The sequence below is a fragment of the Entelurus aequoreus genome, linkage group LG05 (assembly GCF_033978785.1).
Source record: "Entelurus aequoreus isolate RoL-2023_Sb linkage group LG05, RoL_Eaeq_v1.1, whole genome shotgun sequence".
NCBI classification, from domain to species: Eukaryota; Metazoa; Chordata; class Actinopteri; order Syngnathiformes; family Syngnathidae; genus Entelurus; species Entelurus aequoreus.
The window spans coordinates 59,739,666-59,760,902 of NC_084735.1; the positions used below are offsets into that span (position 1 = coordinate 59,739,666).

General features: G+C 42.0%; 1 protein-coding gene across 2 annotated transcripts in view; it reads left to right on the forward strand.

Annotated features, from left to right (window-relative positions):
- The window catches only part of atp2a3 (ATPase sarcoplasmic/endoplasmic reticulum Ca2+ transporting 3), a 170,955-nt gene that overhangs the window by 130,034 nt on the left and 19,684 nt on the right, over window positions 1-21,237 (forward strand). For both annotated transcript variants that reach the window (XM_062048490.1, XM_062048489.1), the window contains exons 16-17: window positions 5,385-5,587; window positions 7,577-7,662. In XM_062048490.1, the coding sequence (XP_061904474.1) occupies window positions 5,385-5,587; window positions 7,577-7,662 (289 nt within the window). The remainder of the gene's footprint in view (window positions 1-5,384; window positions 5,588-7,576; window positions 7,663-21,237) is intronic.

A 21,237-nucleotide genomic window follows, 5' to 3' on the forward strand; every position in this document is an offset into this window, starting at 1 on the left:
CAGCTGTTTTGGATATGATCGCTGTCAAACCTCCACCTGATAGGACTACTTTGACCAGCAAGAATGTTTGCTCTGTGTCATAAAAAAGATGCAACATTTACTCATGTGTTTAGTCCTTATTTAACGACAGATCATGAAGTTAACTCAGGGGTGGGCAATTAATTTTTACCGGGGGCCGCATGAGCAACCCGAGCACTGCTGGAGGGCCACACCGACAATATTTCAATTAAATTTTGCTCAAATTATTTTTGATATACCGTAAGATAGATAATAATAATAATTAAAGCTGCAAGCAGCATTGGTCGGGTCCGCCTTCTGGCAGGTGCTAGTCCTAGGTGTCCAATACTTTAGTCCAGTGGTAGTCCTGAGTGAGACCTACATAGAGGTTTTTGTTTCGTGTCTCTACGATATTGGTACTGGGAGTTAGAGGAAGTTGTGTCTGTGTTTTTTTCCTAGGTGCTGCGGCACAGTGGTTGTTTTCTTTGAAGGTGCGTAAAATCACAGCAGCGGATCCATTTCACATTGTCATTATAGGGTATTGTGTGTATTGAGGCCAAAGAAGGTCTAATCGCAGTTTCGTTGTCATTTTTGGCACCGTAGCAGCATCAGTGCTGCGGGTCTTTGAAGGCTCGTAAAATCAAAACGGTAGCACTAAATAAAAATCCGTATAGAACTTTTAATCAGAAGGGTTCAATCTCTCTCCTGTAGCAGTTTGAAGCCGAAACGACAAACGCGCTCAGAGGAGATAATGTTTGATGTTTGGTGACCGTTTGGTACAAAAATGTTGTTTTGAAATGGAGATAACAAACTTCCTGTTGATTTTTGCTGAAGGGTGTCAATGTATGAAATGTAGGTCTAAATGAGACCTACATAGAGGTATTTTTTTCATGTCTCTACGACGTTCCTACCGGAAGTTACAAGCAGTTTTGTCTGAGTTTTCCTCTAAAAAGCAGTTTTTTCTCTGTTTTATTAAAAAATTGCTCTAGAGCACAATTTTGAGTTTCGGGGTTCGGTTTTTTTTTGAGAGCGCAATTTCTACCAGTCCCAATGTGTGTGCGAAGTTTGGTGAGTTTTGAAGTATTTTAAGGGGGTCAAATTAGAGGTCAAAGATGTAAAAAACAGTGTTTTTAGTACATTTTTGTCAAAAAAGGTAAATTGCCAATTTCCTGTTGATTTTCGCCCGAGAATGTGTCATTATGAGTTGTAGGTCTAGAGCAGACCTACATACAGGTTTTTGTTTCATGTCTCTACGACCTTCCTAGTGGGAGTTACAGGCAGTCTGTTTTTTTTTTTTCCTAGGGGGCGCTAGAGCTCAATTTTGTGTTTTGGGGTTAGGTTTTTATATTAAAGTGTGCTGTACCCGAGTTTGGATGTGTGTAAAAAATTTGGTGAGTTTTGAAGCATGTTAAGGGGGGCAAAGTAGTGTGCGACGGTGCGGAAGAAAGAAGAATAATAATAATAAAACCTTACAATTTCAATAGGGTCCTTTCGTCCCATTGCAAAAGGACTCCCTTTGGGATTCCTTTTGAAAAGGTCCTGTGCGGACCCTAATAATAAAACCTTACAATTTCAATAGGGTCCTTTCGTCCCATTGCAAAAGGACTCCCTTTGGGATTCCTTTTGAAAAGGTCCTGTGCGGACCCTAATAAAACCTTACAATTTCAATAGGGTCCTTTCGTCCCATTGCAAAAGGACTCCCTTTGGGATTCCTTTTGAAAAGGTCCTGTGCGGACCCTAATAATATTTTCATTTAACCTAACTTATCTTTATACAAAAGCAGATGGCTTTTGATGGTTTTATTTTTAACACTTTCTTACACAACACTTCCTGATGTATATTACAATACAAAAATTTCAATTTCTGTCACTTTATCCTGCATCATCTTTGTTGTGAACGTAGCACGCCTGTAAGGTGATTGGCGAAGAAGGGGGAAGCGTTGCTGTTGCGGAAATGAGGAGTGAGGATTGGTTTTCCTTTTGGAAGGAACGAAATACGTTGAGCTGTGTTAGTATAGCATGCTCAATAAAAGTTTAAAAAGAGCATCAGACTTGGTGTGCACTTCTTCTGGACGCTACAATTGGTGTCAGAAGTGGGATGAAATGCCTCCCAGTTCGCCTTGCCATCAAACCTGGGAGTCTTCATTGAGGGCGGAATTCCCCCCGTGGCAAGCAGCGTGGCTGCACCTGTAAACACTCTCTCTCTCTCTCTCTCTCTCTCTCTCTCTGTCTCTCTCTGTCTCTCTCTCTCTCTCTCTTTGCGGCAAGCTCCTCACGTGGCACGTACCTCCCGATGACGTAGCACACAAACAGTGCAGTATGTGCAAAGTTTTACTTCTGACACCAATTGTAGCGTCCAGAAGAAGTGCACACCAAGTCTGACGCTCTTTTTAAACTTTTATTGAGCAGGCTATACTAACACAGCTCAACTTATCTCGTTCCTTCCACACGCACGTCTCCTCACTCCTCATTTACGCAACTCAAGAAGACAACATCTACTTCAGCAGGTCGTTACACTATATTCTTTAAACACAGCAACGTGTGTACCACAATTAAGCACAACGGCTTTACCTTTACTTGGCAGTCCATGTCTTGTTGAAAACACGCCATTCGTCATCAACTTTTCTCTTTTTAGCGTCTCGGGGATAACCGGGCATCACTTGTCACTGTGCGCCTTCCCTCACAGGACATACGCACATATAACACTTTTCAAAATAAAAGCAGCACAGTTGTATTGCACGCACGACAAAGATGTTTTTTTAAATGTATTTTGTAATTTGTGATTTCCGCTGCGCGCACGAGCATACGTCCACACGGAAGTAATACAAATAACGCTTTTCAAAACAAAAGCAGCACCGTTGTATTGCACACTCGAAATAGATACTTTTTAAAATGTATTTTGTAATTTATAATTGGCCTCACGCGGGCCGGACAGGGACGTACAAAGGGCCGGATGCGGCCCGCGGGCCACAGAATGCCCAGGTCTGAGTTAACTTGTGTTGGTTCCATTTGTGTAGATGGAGACGGGCACGCTCTTAAAAAGCGACCGAGCAACTAAAAAAAACCATGATGTAGCATCCTCCTTGTTGGAGTGTACTGATGTTCAAGACAATATATACTTCATTGGATGGATGGATGGATGCACATGTTATATATCACTATATCAATGATTACCATATTTTTCGGACTATAAGTCGCTCCGGAGTATACATCGCACCGGCCGAAAATGCACAATAAAGAAGGAAAAAAACAAATACGTCGCACTGGAGTATAAGTCGCATTTTTGGGGAAAATGTATTTGATAAAATCCATCACCAAGAATAGACATTTGAAAGGCAATTTAAAATAAATAAAGAATAGTGAACAGGCTGAATAAGTGTACGCCATATGACGCACAAATAACCAACTGAGAACGTGCCTGGTATGTTAACACAACACATCATGGCAAGAGTCATTCAAATACCTATAACGTATAGAACATGCTATACGTTTACCAAACAATCTGTCACTCCCGATCGCTAAATCCGATGAAATCTTCCTCCCCGGTGTCGCCTCTGGTATACGCCGTTTCCTTTCTTTCTGCTGCTCGATCGCCGTTTTCTGCTGCATATTTCACTACGTCCGGCTTGTAATCTGCAGTATATGATTTCCTTTTCGGTGCCATTTTAGTTCAGCCCTTCTCAGTTTTTATAAGTTACCGCCAATGTTGAAATAATCCATTTTAATAGCTATGGATGTAGCAGCAGTTAGCATCCCATGACCGACAATGCACTTCTGCCATGACGCACAATGCATTTCTGCCATAACCCGCCCCCGCCGAATTCTTATTGGTTGACGTGTGTGACGATTGCTGACGTGTGTGTGACGATTGCGGACATTTGCTTCGTCTCTTACGCGAATGAGATAAATAATATTATTTTATATTTTACGGTAATGTGTTAATAATTTCACACATAAGTCGCTCTGGAGTATATGTCGCACCCCCGGCCAAACTATGAAAAAAACTGTGATTTAAGCCCTTAAAATGTAAAAAAGTTAAAGTACCAATGATTGTCACACACACTAGGTGTGGTGAAATTTGTCCTCTGCATTTGACCCATCCCCTTGTTCACCCCCTGGGAGGTGAGGGGAGCAGTGGAAAAGGGTTTACTTTTGCACTAATTTAAAACTAATAACAATGTACACTTCACTGTACATGTAATATAACACCATGTTGCTGAATAAACATGTTATAAATCCATGAGTGTTGGTGCACAGTCGCGTAAGTGCGCTTTAAACTAAAAAAAGATTCATTCTCTGTGAAAGTACAAGCTGGTTATAAAGACTATGTACATGTCATTGTACGCCTAGTATTTCAAAATAAACATTATAATAACAGAGGTGTAATGCCACCAAGTCAGCTGTTGCTGCTTTTTCCTGGCTTCTGATTGGACAAAATGTGCATCACAGCATGTGTATGTGTTTGTGTGTAGACATAGACCGTTTTGAAATTACGGTGGAAGAGGGGTTAGTGCATCTGCCTCACAATATGAAGGTGCTGGGTTCGATCCTGCGCTCAGGATCTTTCTGTGTGGAGTTTGCATGTTCTCCCCGTGACTGCGTGGGTTCCCTCCGGGTACTTCGGCTTCCTCCCACCTCCAAAAACATGCACCCGGGGATAAATTGATTGGCAACACTAAATTGGCCCTAGTGTGTGAATGTTGTCTGTCTATCTGTAATGGCCCTGCGATGAGGTGGCGACTTGTCCAGGGTGTACCCCGCCTTCCGCCCGAATGCAGCTGAGATAGGCTCCAGCACCCCCCGTGACCCTGTAAGTGACAAGCGGTAGAAAATGGATGGATGGAAATTACACTCATGTGGATGGAGATCGTTTTTGAAACTCACCGTGTTCGTGTGGACATGGCCTAAATGAGAAGGCAGGCGGTATGCACCTTCTATTACGGCTGCAACCTGCCAGAAAACTAAAAGAAGAAGAATGATTAGGCATTTATTTCAATTGAACAGGTAATAGCGCTAAGATTATCGGTGGTATTTGTACCTGTTGTATTTACGTCAGATGACTTCTGCTGCCTGAAATGTGATCGGCGCGGCTCAAAAACGTGACATTCATTGAATGCTGTATGTTCAAATGTTTCAGCATATTGCTCGTATGTCCTCCTCTTATTGAAATAGCAACCTTGGAATTATTGTAAGTAGCGCTGTTGCAGTCTTTTTAGGTGAAATGGTCCGCTTTTTCTGCTCGACAATGCCATAATGACGTCATCACTACCCGGAGGAACCGTTAAGAGAACCACGACGATTCCAAGGATTTGATACACTGGGAACCGGTTCTGAACAACAACCGGTTTTCGATTCCCATCCCTAACCACAACTCATGTTCCTCTGCAGCATCTTCTTGACGGCCATCCTTGGTCTCCCAGAGGCCCTCATACCTGTCCAGTTGTTGTGGGTCAACCTGGTGACCGACGGCTTGCCTGCCACCGCCCTGGGCTTCAACCCTCCAGATTTGGACATTATGGATAAACCTCCACGTAATGCAAAAGAACCTCTCATCTCGGGGTGGCTTTTCCTCCGCTACCTGGCCATTGGAGGTAATCGTCTGACTTGTATCTGTGCCTTAATGGTTATTTTTATAAGACCCTTGGTTACAATATTTAAACGTGGAGTTTCCACCAGTTAGTTAAGTACATTTATTTACATATTTACCCCTTTGGGTGGCGTGGATAAGATGGAAGAGCAGCCGTCCAGAAAACCTGGCTCTTCCTGGTACAAATACAGCTTCGACCATCCTTGTCACTGGCATTGTGTCCTTGGGCAAGACACTTCACCTACATTGCTCCCAGAGCCACCACCCACACTGGGATATGAATGTGGATGTATGTTTGGGGGTGGTTGAAGCAGATGTAAATTGGCAGCCATGTTTCTGTCAGCTTACCCCAGGGCAGCTGTGGTTAGAACTGTAGCTTACATCCATTATGTGTGAATGTGGACTGAATGAATGATGGGTTCTTGGTTCTCACTGTAAAGCGCTTTGTGTGTCTAGAAAAGCAATATATAAATCCAATTCATTGTTATTATTTTCAGTAAGTCACTTTTTCATCTATTTTCTTTTTTAATCTATTCATTTTTCAGTGACTTGCTGTGAGGTTTATGGCAGGTGAGGCATTCTGTAGTATTTATTTTGTATGCTCTCATCAATGTTAGTACAGGATGCTCAAGAAGAGGATAACAAAAAAAAGAAACAATAATTAGCTTTCATGTTATAAAAATACGTCTCAGTCACTTGTATTTACTTTATTAAAATCAAAAACCATTTGTGGACTTAATGTAAGGGAAGTACATGTAATGTACCTATCTTCTTCCATGAATAGCTATTATACACGTACAGTACTTTGATTAAAAAAGTATGTTTATTTAAAAGTCCAGTTTGAAGACGTTTTTGAGTTTTTGTCGTTTCCAGTCATCCTGGTTCTGTATACATTGGGCCAGCTCGTTGGTGCTTTGCGCTCCTGCATCTTTAAGTACATCCACAAATGTTATTGTGGAACGTCCTTGTGACTGATGCCCATGTGTTGGTTCCCACAGCAGCAGTGTGCTGGTTGGCAGCTCCTTGTGTCTTTTGCAGTGTGCTGTGAGTCACATCCTCTTGGCTGCTGTTTTGTTGCTCACCTTGAATATTCCAGCTTGCAGATTCTAATTGGTAACACGTGCACCTTTGTTGATGGTGACAACTAAATGTTACATTCTGTTGTAGTATCCGTCTAGAGCCTTCTGCAGCGTTGGCTTTAGGGTCCAGCATTCACTGCCATAAAGGAGGACAGATTCTACCGTCCTGTAGACAAAGCTAAGTTTGGTTTCTCGGGGGAGGTTGGAGTTCCATACACTGGCCATGCCATTCAGGGGCCTTCATGCAAGTGCCTTCCTCACATTTAGATCTTGTTCTGTCGAGTTGACCCATGAGCCCAGGTACTTCAAGTCATTGACTTCCTTCAGAGCAATGCCTCCTGTTGTTGTGTGAGACTGATGTTCCGCTTGGATGTTATACCTGACCACCTCAGTTTTCTTGGCATTCAGTTGAAGGCCGACCTTGGCACAGTCCGACTCCACTCTGTCTAAGAGCTCCATGTCGTTGGAGAGCAGGAATATGTAATCTTGGTCAGTCAGGACTACTTCAGGGTGCCCTCTTGACGTCCTTGGTGTTAAAGTAAGGCCAAGATCCTAATTTCGCCCATTGATGGCCTGCCTGAGCGCGAAGTCCAGGACTATGACAGAGTGGAAGGGGGCTAGGGTATCTACCTGTATTACCTCAGCCAGAATGTTAAACTCCTCACTCCCCTGGGGTCCCCACCTTGGCCCGTGTACCTGCATACATGGTCTTTATTGCCCAGAGCAAGTGGGGAGAGACACCATCGGCCTTCACGTTCCTCGTTATGGTGCATCTATGTATTAAGGCAAAATATTTTTAAAGTCAAATCATAGTTCAGCTCCTTCATTACAACTGAACAGAGGGTATCTACCTTGATTAAATACAGTACATCTTAACATTTTTTTAAAAACTAAATTTTTTTCATATGTCCTAGGATACGTGGGTTTTGGAACAGTGACTGCTGCCACATGGTGGTACCTGTTTGATGACCAGGGGCCACAGGTGTCCTTCTATCAACTGGTGAGTTGTTGGCCACTGCATTTGTTGGGTTCCTGACATTTGGAAAACATCTATCCATCCATTCACCCACTGTAAAGCGCATTGAGTGTTTAGAATAACACAATTTAAATCTAATCCATTAATATTATTGCTATCTATCCATTCGTTTTCTTGTGCTAACTTAAGTCCGGGTCGCGGGAACCTCAGTAGGAAGCCCAAACTTTTCAGTCTTCAGCCATCTCTTCTGGTTCAACCAAAGGGACAAAGAGGTGTTCCCAGGCAAGTTAGGAGACATAATCTCTCCAGTGTGCCTTAGTTCTACTTCTTCCACATCTCCAGGTGGTATCAAGACAAGATACTGGCTCCTCTCCATGTGAAAGAGCATTCTACTCTAAGCTCCTTCAGGATAACTGAGTTTCTCACCCTGTCTCCTAGGGTGAGTCCAGTCACCCTGCGGAGGAAACTCATTTGGGCCGCCTGTATCTCTAGCCTTGCTCTTTCAGTCACTACCCAAAACTCATGAACAGAAGTGAGGATAGGAACGTAGATCGATCAGTAAATTGAGAGCTTTGCTTTCGGGCAAATAATGGTCTGGTGCAGCAACCAAATTACTGCAAATACTGAGACGAGTCTGGCAGTCCTGTTTTCCTTCATTCATTAATAAGATCCCGAGATACTTGACTCCTCCAAATGGGACATGACCTCACTCCCAACTCGAAGGGTGCAAGCCACACTTTTCCAGATGAGAACCATGGCCTCAGATTTGGAGGTGCTTAGTCTAATTCCAGAAGTTTCACACACAGCTGTGAAGTGCCCTAACAAACCCCGAAGTCACAGCTTGATATGGTCATTAAGACCACATCTGCAAATAGCAAGGACTCTAAAGCCACCAAACACCTCGGCTGTGCCTAGAAACGATAAATAGAACTGCTGACAAAAGGCAGCCTTGGCATAGGCCAACGTTTACCGTGAACAGACTGGACTAATTGCCGCCAATGTGAAAACCAGACTCCTGCTGTGGTTGTAAAAGAACAAAATGGCATGTACTGTCCAATATTCCTGGAAGACCCTAACGGGACATTGTGCAGGGACACGGTGGAACACACTGTAGGAACGCTATAGGAACACACGCTGGGTTAAATAATGTTGTTAACCAGCATCACTTCCTGTTTCCGAGAAAGGACGCAAACTAGAATAATTCTGCTCCAGACACCACCATTTTAACTAAAAACTGTATTTTTCTGACTACTAATTGTGATCATAGCTAAAGGATAGCTTGCTAACATATTTGACTTGAACTCTGCCCAGTGGGAGGTACAGATTCGCTAAAGCAAGCGCAAAGGTGCCGAAAGCCCGGGGCTAACTAGCTAAATGTTAGCTCAAAGCCGTTGCCTAGCAACCCAAAGCTAAACCAAAAACCGAAGGAGTTGGACACATTCTAAGCGTTTCTGACCACACTAGTGATATACAAGAACGGCTGACACAGCTCTGGCCGGTGTGAAGGTACGTGAAAAAACACGTTAGAGCTGCCGCTTGCCGCCGAAGTTAATAACACCAATGGCTTCACTTGCCTGCTAAGTAACCATGAGCATGATAAGACGATGTCAACAAAATAATACAGGCTCGCCAGAAGTAGAGCCTGACTTAAACGCGTTAATATGAACTCTACAAAGCAATGTCAATGAGGTACAAAGCGATCTCAACAAGTTCAATGAACAGATTACAAAAAGACATCGAAAATTTCAAGAACAGATTGTCAGAGAGAGAAAAGAATATTGTGATGATATGATAAAAATTTGAAAGTTCAAAGAAAAAATGGAGATTCTCACTGAAGGCAACACAGCATTAAGACGGGAGATGGAGAAGCTGAAAGAGGAGAATGGAACATTGCGTCAACAGTTGAATGACAAGAAGCAAGATAACGCCCATTGGGACAACAGCAGTGCTGTGGAGAACATTAAAATGGAGATAGCAGCATTCCACCTATATTTGCTCCATTAGCTCAATGCCAGACAAGACGATATCACCAATCTGGGGAATATCAAGTGTTTTGGAAAACATCAAAGAGGAAATGGATCCGTTTACACGACAGAATGATGTCATCATTGTAGGGCTACGCATCTATCCTCGATCCTATGCAAGAGCAGTTGACAACAGAGGAGAACCAGATGACATGGATGCGGTTTCAATAGAGCAACAAGTGGTCAACTTTCTGCAATCAAAGGAAATTGATGTTGATATTAACACCACTGATGCGTGCATTTCACTGAATAGAAAAGGCAACAATAACATGCCAGTCACCATCGTGAAGCTTGCCAACAGGAAATCCAAAATGGCATTGCTGTAACAAGGAAAGAAACTGAAGGGTCCAAATGTGTACATGAACGAGCACCTCACTAAACGCAATGCCAGAAAGCATGCGACTTGAGGAAGCAGAGGAAACTTTAGGGAACCTGGAGCACCAACTGCAAAATCTACATAAAACTGAATGGATGTCCAGAAGCAATATTACTTAGATCAACCACAACAACAAAAAGGATAATGGAGTCTAACGGAAAGCAAACATCGACATTCAACTACAAAATTACAATGCTCCAAGGGTTTACTGAACAAGAAGATCTGTATTTATGTGCACATTCTTCTACACTTATTGACATTCATAGAGCAACACAAAAGGTTGCTGAACAGGAATATATGGAACTGAAAACCTTCTGCAGCATAGATCACAATAGTCCAGAATCAGAGAAGGAAATACATCCATGTACAATGTTTTTCGATTAATTATTTCAATAGCAGAAGCTTTTATGCAAACTACATCAACGTGAAGTATTTTTTTAAATAATTCACAGAACCCTTCAAAGTGATCGCTATCTCAGAAACATGGATAGATGCTAAAAAAGGAAAATATTTTGATTATAAGATATTGATTATTGATAATAATTATTGATATTTGGTTATATTGATAATACGTTTATGAACTTAATTATATCAGCAGAACCAACAAGAACTGATTTAGAGTAGCTGTGTACATGATTAAGAACTTGAACTACCAAGTGGAAAAAAATATAATTTGCTAATTTGATATTTTAGAATGCCTAACCATTGAAGTATGTCATTAAAAAATCCACAACATAATCAACTGCATATATAGAACCCTTAAGTCAAACATTGTTACTTTTGAGGACTGGATTAAGACTACTTTTATTGATATCAGTCAAAAATGTACTTCATGTGGTGACTTCAACATTGACCTCTTAAACCCTAACAAACAACATTACTTAGATGACTTTATACACACAATGTATAGCCTTAAGTTCATATCCTAAAATCACCACGACAAAATGCCACACTTATTGGTAATATTTGTATGAATGATTTTGATAATAATACCACAAATGGTCTGCTAATATCCGACATCTGTGATCAACAGCCAGTTTTCACAATTACGGAAACTACAATAAGAGGAACATTGATGACAAAAATAAATTTCGAAGATGGATGCACAGAACAAAGTAGGACAGCTTTCAAGAATGATCTGAGAGATCAAAGTTGGTACAGTGTATACAGTGAAAATGATGTAGATGATGCATATGGTAATTTTTTTAATACCTTCATGATGCTTTATGACAAACATTGTCCATTTAAACAACTTAGTAAGAAGCAAAAGAAAAACAATCAACCATGGTTGACAAAAGGACTGAGAAATGCTTACAACAAGAAAAATACATTATATAGAAGATTTCCAACACAAAGATCTACAGAGGCAGAAAACAAGTACAAAACGTATAATAGAATAGAATAGAAAGTACTTTATTGATCTCTGGGGGAAATTCAGCACCACAGTTAGCTCACAATAGACAATAATAATAATAAATAATATAATATATATAATACGGATATAATATATGGAACTAATATATGGAACTGTGGACCAGCTCTATACTTTCGGCAGGGTCCTTGAGGGTGCATGGGAGTTGGCCCAACCAGTCTACATGTGCTTTGTGGACTTGGAGAAGGCATTCGATCGTGTCCCTCGGGAAGTCCTGTGGAGAGTGCTCAGAGAGCATGGGGTATCGGACTGTCTGATTGTGGCGGTCCGCTCCCTGTATGATCAGTGTCAGAGCTTGGTCCGCATTGCAGGCAGTAAGTCGGACACGTTTCCATTGAGGGTTGGACTCTGCCAAGGCTGCCCTTTGTCACCGATTCTGTTCATAACTTTTATGGACAGAATTTCTAGGCACAGTCAAGGCGTTGAGGGGATCTGGTTTGGTGGCTGCAGGATTAGGTCTCTGCTTTTTGCAGATGATGTGGTCCTGATGGCTTCATCTGGCCAGGATCTTCAGCTCTCACTGGATCGGTTCGCAGCCGAGTGTGAAGCGACTGGGATGAGAATCAGCACCTCCAAGTCAGAGTCCATGGTTCTCGCCCGGAAAAGGGTGGAATGACATCTCCGGGTTGGGGAGGAGACCCTGCCCCAATTGGAGAAGTTCAAGTACCTGGAGTCTTGTTCACGAGTGAGGGAAGAGTGGATCGTGAGATCGACGGGCGGATCGGTGCGGCGTCTTCAGTAATGCGGACGCTGTATCGATCCGCTGTGGTGAAGAAGGAGCTGAGCCGGAAGACAAAGCTCTCAATTTACCGGTCGATCTATGTTCCCATCCTCACCTGTGGTCATGAGCTTTGGGTTATGACCGAAAGGACAAGATTCCGGGGACAAGCGGCCGAAATGAGTTTCCTCCGCCGGGTGGCGGGGCTCTCCCTTAGAGATAGGGTGAGAATCTCTGTCATCCGGGGGGAGCTCAAAGTAAAGCCGCTGCTCCTCCACATCGAGAGGAGCTAGACGAGGTGGTATGGGCATCTGATAAAGATGCCACCCTAAACACCTCCCGTTAGGGCACGTCCAACCGGTAGGAGGCCACGGGGAAGACCCAAGACACGTTGGGAAGACTATGTCTCCCGGCTGGCCTGGGAACACCTCGGGATTCTCCGGGAAGAGTTGGACGAAGTGGCTGGGGGAGAGGAAAGTCTGGGCTTCCCTGCTTAGGCTGCTCCCCCGCGACCCGACCTCGGATAAGCGGAGGAAGATGGATGGATGGAAGAATATATATAATATATTAGATATATAATATATAATATATGAATAATATAAAAAGAACAAGCTAACTGGCATACTACAAATAATTTTAGAGTCAATTATTAGACCGGAATAAAAACAACATGAGAGCAACATGGGGCATCCTAAATAGCATAACAATTTTGCTAGAAAATCATTTCAAATACTTCACAGATGAAAATGTAAAAAATGACAATATGAACGAAATAGTTGAAAGCTTCAATAAGTACTTTGTAAATATTGGAACAAATCTCAGGAAAATATTCCAGATCCCAGGTCAGTTGAAGACTTGAATGATACCATAGACAACATTCTATCCCAACTCGATGTTCCTCAAGAGTGTGACAAAAGAGGAAATAATCAATTTTGTGGAACAAAAATTATTGTAACAGAATTGATATTAAAACGATAGAAAATGTTATTTAAGAGATATAACATATAACAGCTATCTATCATTTCTAACAGGCAGATTCCAAAAAAAAACGAAAATAGCAAAAGTCGTACACATTTAGACTGGAGACAAACACCAGTTTTCAAACTACAGACCTGTTTCTTTATTTTGACAATTTTCAAAAATTATTGAAAAACAGTTTAACAACAGATTGGACAAATTCATAAATAAATATGGAACACTCACAGATAACCAATACAAATACAGAGCCAACATTTCAACATCAATGGCATTAATCGAAATAACGGAAGATCTCTCAAAATACCATAATTTATGTCACCACATGACCATTGCTGGATAAATACTATACAGGAACACATTTACGCCCTACTGGGTATTGAAGCACATCAACAGAATACAAAATGGGTTATTTTCTGGCGCATTTAAAAATCAATTAAAACTTATCAGCAATTAAAACATATCTTATGTGGTACTGTCAAAATTTAAATCGCAAAAAACCTATTAAAAGTGAAAAAATAAAATACTTCAACCGACAATTTATTGGACCTAGTCGACGCCGTATAAGCCAGTGGTACCCCTCGTTGTCGACTTATTCGAATGGAAATGGCGAGAAATTTCCCCATTTCATTGCCAGAACAGCTGAGCTAGCTTCCGGGGTTGGCCGACATCGTCTCAAAAGATGTCCTTTCTCTTTAAATATCCTTCTTGAAAATGGCCTTGCAAATATATAGGCTACTGTCAACAGCTTGTGATCTGATTGGCTATCGCAACTGTCTCTCAACTCTGTGTTCTCAAATTCATCCAATAATGGTCCCGATGAGTATCCAATCACAGGACGCGTAAATGTCACGTTCAACGTGAGGCCTCACAAGATGTCCTTTCTCTTTAAATATCCTTCTTGAAAATGGCCTTGCAAATATATAGGCTACTGTCAACAGCTTGTGATCTGATTGGCTATCGCAACTGTCTCTCAACTCTGTGTTCTCAAATTCATCCACTAATGGTCCCGATGAGTATCCAATCACAGGACGCGTAAATGTCACATTCAACGTGAGGCCATCTAGAAGGCCTTACTGACAACAACTTGGGATCTGATTGGCTATCGCAACTGTCTATGACTGTATATCCCCGATCGCTTACAGTGCACGGACGCCCGCATTGTTAATTCTGAAGGCCTCGGGCAGATTTCGTACAGCATGGCAACATAAGCTAGCTGAATTCTGATTGGATACAAACTAAAACTAAAAACAACAGCACTGGAACGAGCATAATATGACATGAAGATAATATGAATACTTTTAGATATTTAGAGTAAGTAAATAAAAAAATAATTTTATCTTTAATTATGATCATGATTTCTGGTTATGTTAGGCCAGCAGAGAAGGCCTTGCTGGCCCTGACGGCATACAACTGCCATAATCGGTACTCTTTGCTAGTGTTACCATATCTGAGTTATTGTGTAGAAATATGGGGAAATAACTATAAATGTGTGCTTCATTCACTAACGGTGTTACAAAAAAGATCAGTTAGAATAATACATAATGTTCTATATAGAGAACATACAAACCCTTTATTTATTGAATCGAAAATATAGAAATTCAACATTTGCAAACAGCTAAAATTATGTACAAAGCAAACTATAATCTGCTACCCAAGAATGTACAATTCTTCTCAAAAAAGAGAAAATACATAACCTAAATGAAGCACATCAGCACCTACCATGGGGTCAAAGCGGACCTGGTGAACTGCTCAAACTCCTCCCAGCAGACCTTCTCTAAACGCAGCAACCTGAAGATCCATGAGAAGTACGTCCAGAGCATCAAGAGACAGTTCTTCTGCGACGTCTGCGCTAAGACCTTTAAACGGAAGGACGTGGTCCGCCACCCCCAACAGGTGCACGTCCCCCAGTATCACCAGTGTCCCGACTGCGGCAAGTCACTCAGCTCCAAAGCGTCGCTGGAGCTTCACAAGAAGATCCACAGTGGCATCAAGCCCTCTGTCTGCAACGACGGCGGCGCCCACTTCACCCAGAACTCGGCCCTCAAAATGCACCAAAGGATCCTCACAGGAGAGAAGCCATTTTACTGTGATAAGTGCAACGCCCGCTTCTCACAGAAAAGCATGCTGGTCTATCATAAGCGCTCCCACACGGGAGAGAGACCTTTCATGTGCGTGTCCTGCGGTAAGAGCTTTACCTCCAAAGAATACCTGAGGAACCACTCCAACATCCACACGGGAACCAAGCCTTTCAAGTGCGATGAGTGCGGCTTCGCCCAGAGGAACTCCCTGCGTCAGCATTTAACGATACGAGCACCCCAACGCCTGCAGGTATTACAGCAATCAGTTCACGCAGCTCAACGCCCTGCAGAGGCACCAACGAATTCACACCGGTGAGAAGCCTTACATGTGCGGAATGTGCAGATGCACCTTCTCCGACAAGTCCATGCTGCGCAGGCACATGGCGACTCATGACTCCAGCGCTCTGTGGAAGAACTACCTTGTGTGCCTGGAGGACAACGTGTAGGAGAAAAAGCCTAAAATTCCAAGTGAGGCGGCCACTCAGGAGAAAAAGACCCCGGCTAAAAGAGTCAATGCCAAAGCACGTAAAACCAACGTCAAAGCTGCGTCAGTGGCTAAATGGGATCACCGTCATCCACACCGAGATGCCGTCCGGGATTCAGTTACAGTCCGTGGTGATACCAGACAACACAGAAGCCAGGGACATTGCCTTGGATTGGTTGGCCGTTCCTGTCTCATTTGCCATACCCGTGGCACACCCCTTCGATGCCCCAATATCTGAGTCGACATCTGCGTAGACCTTGATGATGTCCGTCTTATAAATGGCCGTCTCTCAGACCATCTCGGCTCCTGTGTGTGACGCTACAGCCGAGGAACAAGTGTTACACCCGAACATTCAGATTGTGACCGTGTCGGACAAGCTGTCCGCGCAAAGGACATCAAACCAACCTTTGGAGCACATAAAAGGAGATGCGAATTCCTAGAAAAATACTGCAAAAAAAACAGTTTTTGTGTCCGTTGTGATGTTTGGTGCGCTGTCATCATTCAGACTGTGATGATAAACATATAAGCTATTTAACTGGACACTCTATGGTAAATTCTACTTTTACATGAATAGAAATAAAAGGGATGTGGCTTGGTTGGAAGAGTGGCTGTGCCAGCAACCTGAGGGTGCCATCCTAGTCACATCTGTTGTGTCCTTGAGCAAGACACTTCACCCTTGCTCATGATGGGTCGTGGTTAGGGCCTTGCAGGGCAGCTCCCGCCAACAGTGTGTGAATGTGGAAATTGTTTCAAAGCGCTTTGAGTACCTTGAAGGTAGAAAAGCGCTAAACTTACCATTCATCTTAGAGGAAAATCTCATTCAAGACATCTGTATGCACGTACAACACTTAAAACATTTAGCATATCAGTATGTGGAATTATTTATGGAATGGATTAAGCAAGGAAATCAAGCAAAGTACTAATATGTTTCAGTTTAAGAAACTGTTCAAATACTAGTGTTCACAAAGTACAAATAAGAAGAATTATGGTAAACATCTTGAACCTTTAAAAAAAATACAAAATCTCATATATCTCCTAGGTCAGAGCTATTCAACTACATAATGAAGATGGCCACAGTTTAAAGAGCCCAAGGTTTCAGGGGCTGGATATCAAAATGTGGATGTTTCTTTAGTAAGTGCCTCCGCAGGTTTTATTACTTTGAGATTGTGTTTACTTATTTACAAAGTAAACATATTAGCTTTCACACTGCACTGTCAGTAAATGCATTATGCTGCCCTCGCTACTCGTTCCCAGCGTGTGCAGCTAGACAGATAGTTAACAGCATGAAGAAACAGAAGCAAAGTTTTGTTGATGATCGATGTTCCTTCATACAAACCCCGTTTCCATATGAGTTGGGAAATTGTGTTCGATGTAAATATAAACGTAATACAATGATTTGCAAATCCTTTTCAACCCATATTCAATTGAATGCACTACAAAGACAAACTCATAATTTTTTTTTTTTTTTTTGCAAATAATAATTAACTTAAAATTTCATGGCTGCAACACGTGCCAAAGTAGTTGGGAAAGGGCATGTTCACCACTGTGTTACATGGCTTTTCCTTTTAACAACACTCAGTAAACGTTTGGGAACTGAGGAGACACATTTTTTAATCTTCTCAGGTGGAATTCTTTCCCATTCTTGCTTGATGTACAGCTTAAGTTGTTCAACAGTCTGGGGGTCTCCGTTGTGGTATTTTAGGCTTCATAATGCGCCACACATTTTCAATGGGAGACAGGTCTGGACTACAGGCAGGCCAGTCTAGTACCCACACTCTTTTACTATGAAGCCACGTTGATGTAACACGTGGCTTGGCATTGTCTTGCTGAAATAAGCAGGGGCGTCCATGGTAACGTTGCTTGGATGGCAACATATGTTGCTCCAAAACCTGTATGTACCTTTCAGCATTAATGGCGCCTTCACAGATGTGTAAGTTACCCATGTCTTGGGCACTAATACACCCCCATACCATCACAGATGCTGGCTTTTCAACTTTGCGCCTATAACAATCCGGATGGTTCTTTTCCTCTTTGGTCCGGAGGACACGACGTCCACAGTTTCCAAAAACAATTTGAAATGTGAACTCGTCAGACCACAGAACACTTTTCCACTTTCTATCAGTCCATCTTAGATGAGCTCAGGCCCAGCAAAGCCGACGGCGTTTCTGGGTGTTGCTGATAAACAGTTTTCGCCTTCCATAGGAGAGTTTTAACTTGCACTTACAGATGTAGCGACCAACTGTAGTTACTGACAGTGGGTTTCGGAAGTGTTCCTGAGCCCATGTGGTAATATCCTTACACACTGATGTCGCTTGTTGATGCAGTACAGCCTGAGGGATCGAAGGTCACAGGCTTAGCTGCTTACGTGCAGTGATTTCTCCAGATTCTCTGAACCCTTTGATGATATTACGGACCGTAGATGGTGAAATCCCTAAATTCCTTGCAATAGCTGGTTGAGAAAGGTTTTTCTTAAACTGTTCAACAATTTGCTCACACATTTGTTGACAAAGTGGTGACCCTCGTCCCATCCTTGTTTGTGAATGACTGAGCATTTCATGGAATCTACTTTTATACCCAATCATGGCACCCACCAAAATGATTTGCAAATCATTGTATTTCGTTTATATTTACATCTAACACAATTTCCCAACTCATATGGAAACAGGGTTTGTACGTCTTCCTTTATTTCGGTTCGTAAGACTGAAAATATAAACATTACAAAAGTATAACCTCCAATTTGTATTTTACATAAATAATGTCCATTGTGTATGTTACATAACTACAATATAAGTTTTAGTGTTAATACATAGCAAACATTGCACACATGTGTTTTAACACAATCAAACATAGCTTTTATGTAGCTTTACCATACTCTGCTGGTCAAATTCAGTACTACATTATATTTAACAGCCGAAAACAACAAAAGCACAAATACAAAAGACACCACAAAGTCATCACTTTCAATACATTCATACTTTGTTGTCCAATCGATGTTAAAAGTCACATTTTCGTGATTTATTTCGATTTTTTTCAGGGTTGATAGTGCCATCATCTTCTACTCACCCACTGCTGCTTCACACATATGCTTCGCTGTTTTCCCCCCACAGGTTGGCGGAAGTACTGTATATATGAGCAACCCTGTTTTGAATGATTTCATCAAGTCTATTTGGGTGTTGTTCTGCAGGCCAAATTAAAATCTCTGGCGGGCCGGATGTGGCCCGTGGGCTGCAATTTGAATAGGGCCTGTCCTTGGTGAACCATAAATTACATAACTATTTAATTATGAGAACTTTGATTATTGTGTATATGTTTATACGTCTAATATGTATTTATGTATGTAATATTTGGTTACTTACTTATTATATATTAATTGATTTACTCATGTATTTATTCACTGTTCTGTAATAGAGAACAAACAAACAAATGGGATAAAACTGCTATGATACGAAAAGGGGTAGGATTAAATAAGCCCTGCTTCTTCCTACTCCTTTTCGGATGTGCTGTAATGAAACAACTGGAAATATGTGATGTATTACATTGTAATTGTATTGTATGCATTTTCGAAATAAACTGAAACTGACTGCCACACCCTAGGTTAAAGGCCTACTGAAACCCACTAATACCGACCACGCAGTCTGATAGAGTATATATCAATGATAAAATCTTAACATTGCAACACATGCCAATACGGCCGGGTTAACTTATAAAGTGCAATTGTAAATTTCCCGCTAAACTTCCGTTTGAAAACGTCTATGTATGATGACGTATGCGCGTGACGTCAATCGTTGAAACAGATGTATGCGGACGCATTGAATCCTATACAAAAAGCTCTGTTTTCATCTAAAAATTCCACAGTATTCTGGACATCTGTGTTGGTGAATCTTTTGCAATTTGTTTAATGAACAATGAAGACTGCAAAGAAGAAAGTTGTAGGTGGGATCGGTGTATTAGCGGCGGAATACAGCAACACAACCAGGAGGACTTTGAGATGGATAGCAGACGCGCTAGCCGCCGAACTCACCTTAACTTCCTCCGTCTCCGGGCCGCTGACCGCATCTGTGATCGGGTGAAGTCCTTCGTCGCACCGTCGATCGCTGGAACGCAGGTGAGCACGGGTGTTGATGAGCAGATGAGGGCTGGCTGGCGTAGGTGGATAGCTAATGTTTTTAGCATAGCTCTGTGAGGTCCGGTTGCTAAGTTAGCTTCAATGGCGTCGTTAGCAACAGCATTGTTAAGCTTCGCCAGGCTGGAAAGCATTAACCGTGTATTTACAGGTCCATGGTTTAATAGTATTGTTGATTTTCTGTCTATCCTTCCAGTCAGGGGTTTATTTCGTCTGTTTCTATATGCAGTTAAGCACGATGCTATCACGTTAGCTCCATAGCTAAAGAGCTTTGCCGATGTATTGTAGTGGAGATAAAAGTCACTGTGAATGTCCATTTTGCGTTCGACTCATTTTCAAGAGGATATAGTATCCGAGGTGGTTTAAAATACAAATCCGTGATCCACAATAGAAAAAGGAGAGAGTGTGGAATCCAATGAGCCAGCTTGTACCTAAGTTACGGTCAGAGCGCAAAAAGATATGTCCTGCACTGCACTCTAGTCCTTCACTCTAACGTTCCTCATCCACAAATCTTTCATCCTCGCTCAAATTAATGGCGTAATCGTCACTTTCTCGGTCCGAATCGCTCTCGCTGCATTGTAAACAATGGGGAAATGTGAGGTGCCTTTCAACCTTTGACGTCACGCTACTTCCGGTACAGGCAAGGCTTTTTTTATCAGCGACCAAAAGTTGCAACTTTATCGTCGATGTTCTCTACTAAATCCTTTCAGCAAAAATATAGCATGTTGGGTTTCTTCCTTCTTCATTCATCTTCAATGAATACTCCAGTTGTATATATATGAAAGATGATGGTTTATTTTAAGAATGGTTCAGTACAATGCCTCACAGCACCGGGAAACAAAACATCGGTAACTGTGGGAAAAAGAACACAACTCCATCGAACTTTTCTGTGTGTGTGACGTCATTTCCTGGCGCGCAGTGAACCGGAAGAGATCACCTGACGATAGCGCGGATGAACCGGCACTACCGTATATAACCTATTGGAGGCGCATAACAACAACGGCAAGCTTCTCTTCTCATGATACACAGAAACAGCATTAATAACAATGAGATCACATTTACTCAACACCCCCCCTTGATCTCATGACCATGAAACAGTGAAACACATTAGTTTCCAGAATAATTTGAATTTGTCAATCTTGGCTCTTGTAGTAGGTTTTGTTAAAATGTCTGCAACCATGTCTTCTGTAGGACAGTAGACTAATTAAATGTTCCCTTCAGTGAGTGCCTCACGAATGAAATGATATTTAACATCAATATGTTTGGACCTCTGTCTATTAACTGGATTTTTGCTCAACAAAAGAGCCCCTTGATTGTCTCCATGAATTGTTGTACAATCATACAAACATTTGTCCATGCCACTCAACAGTTGGGTGATATAAATAC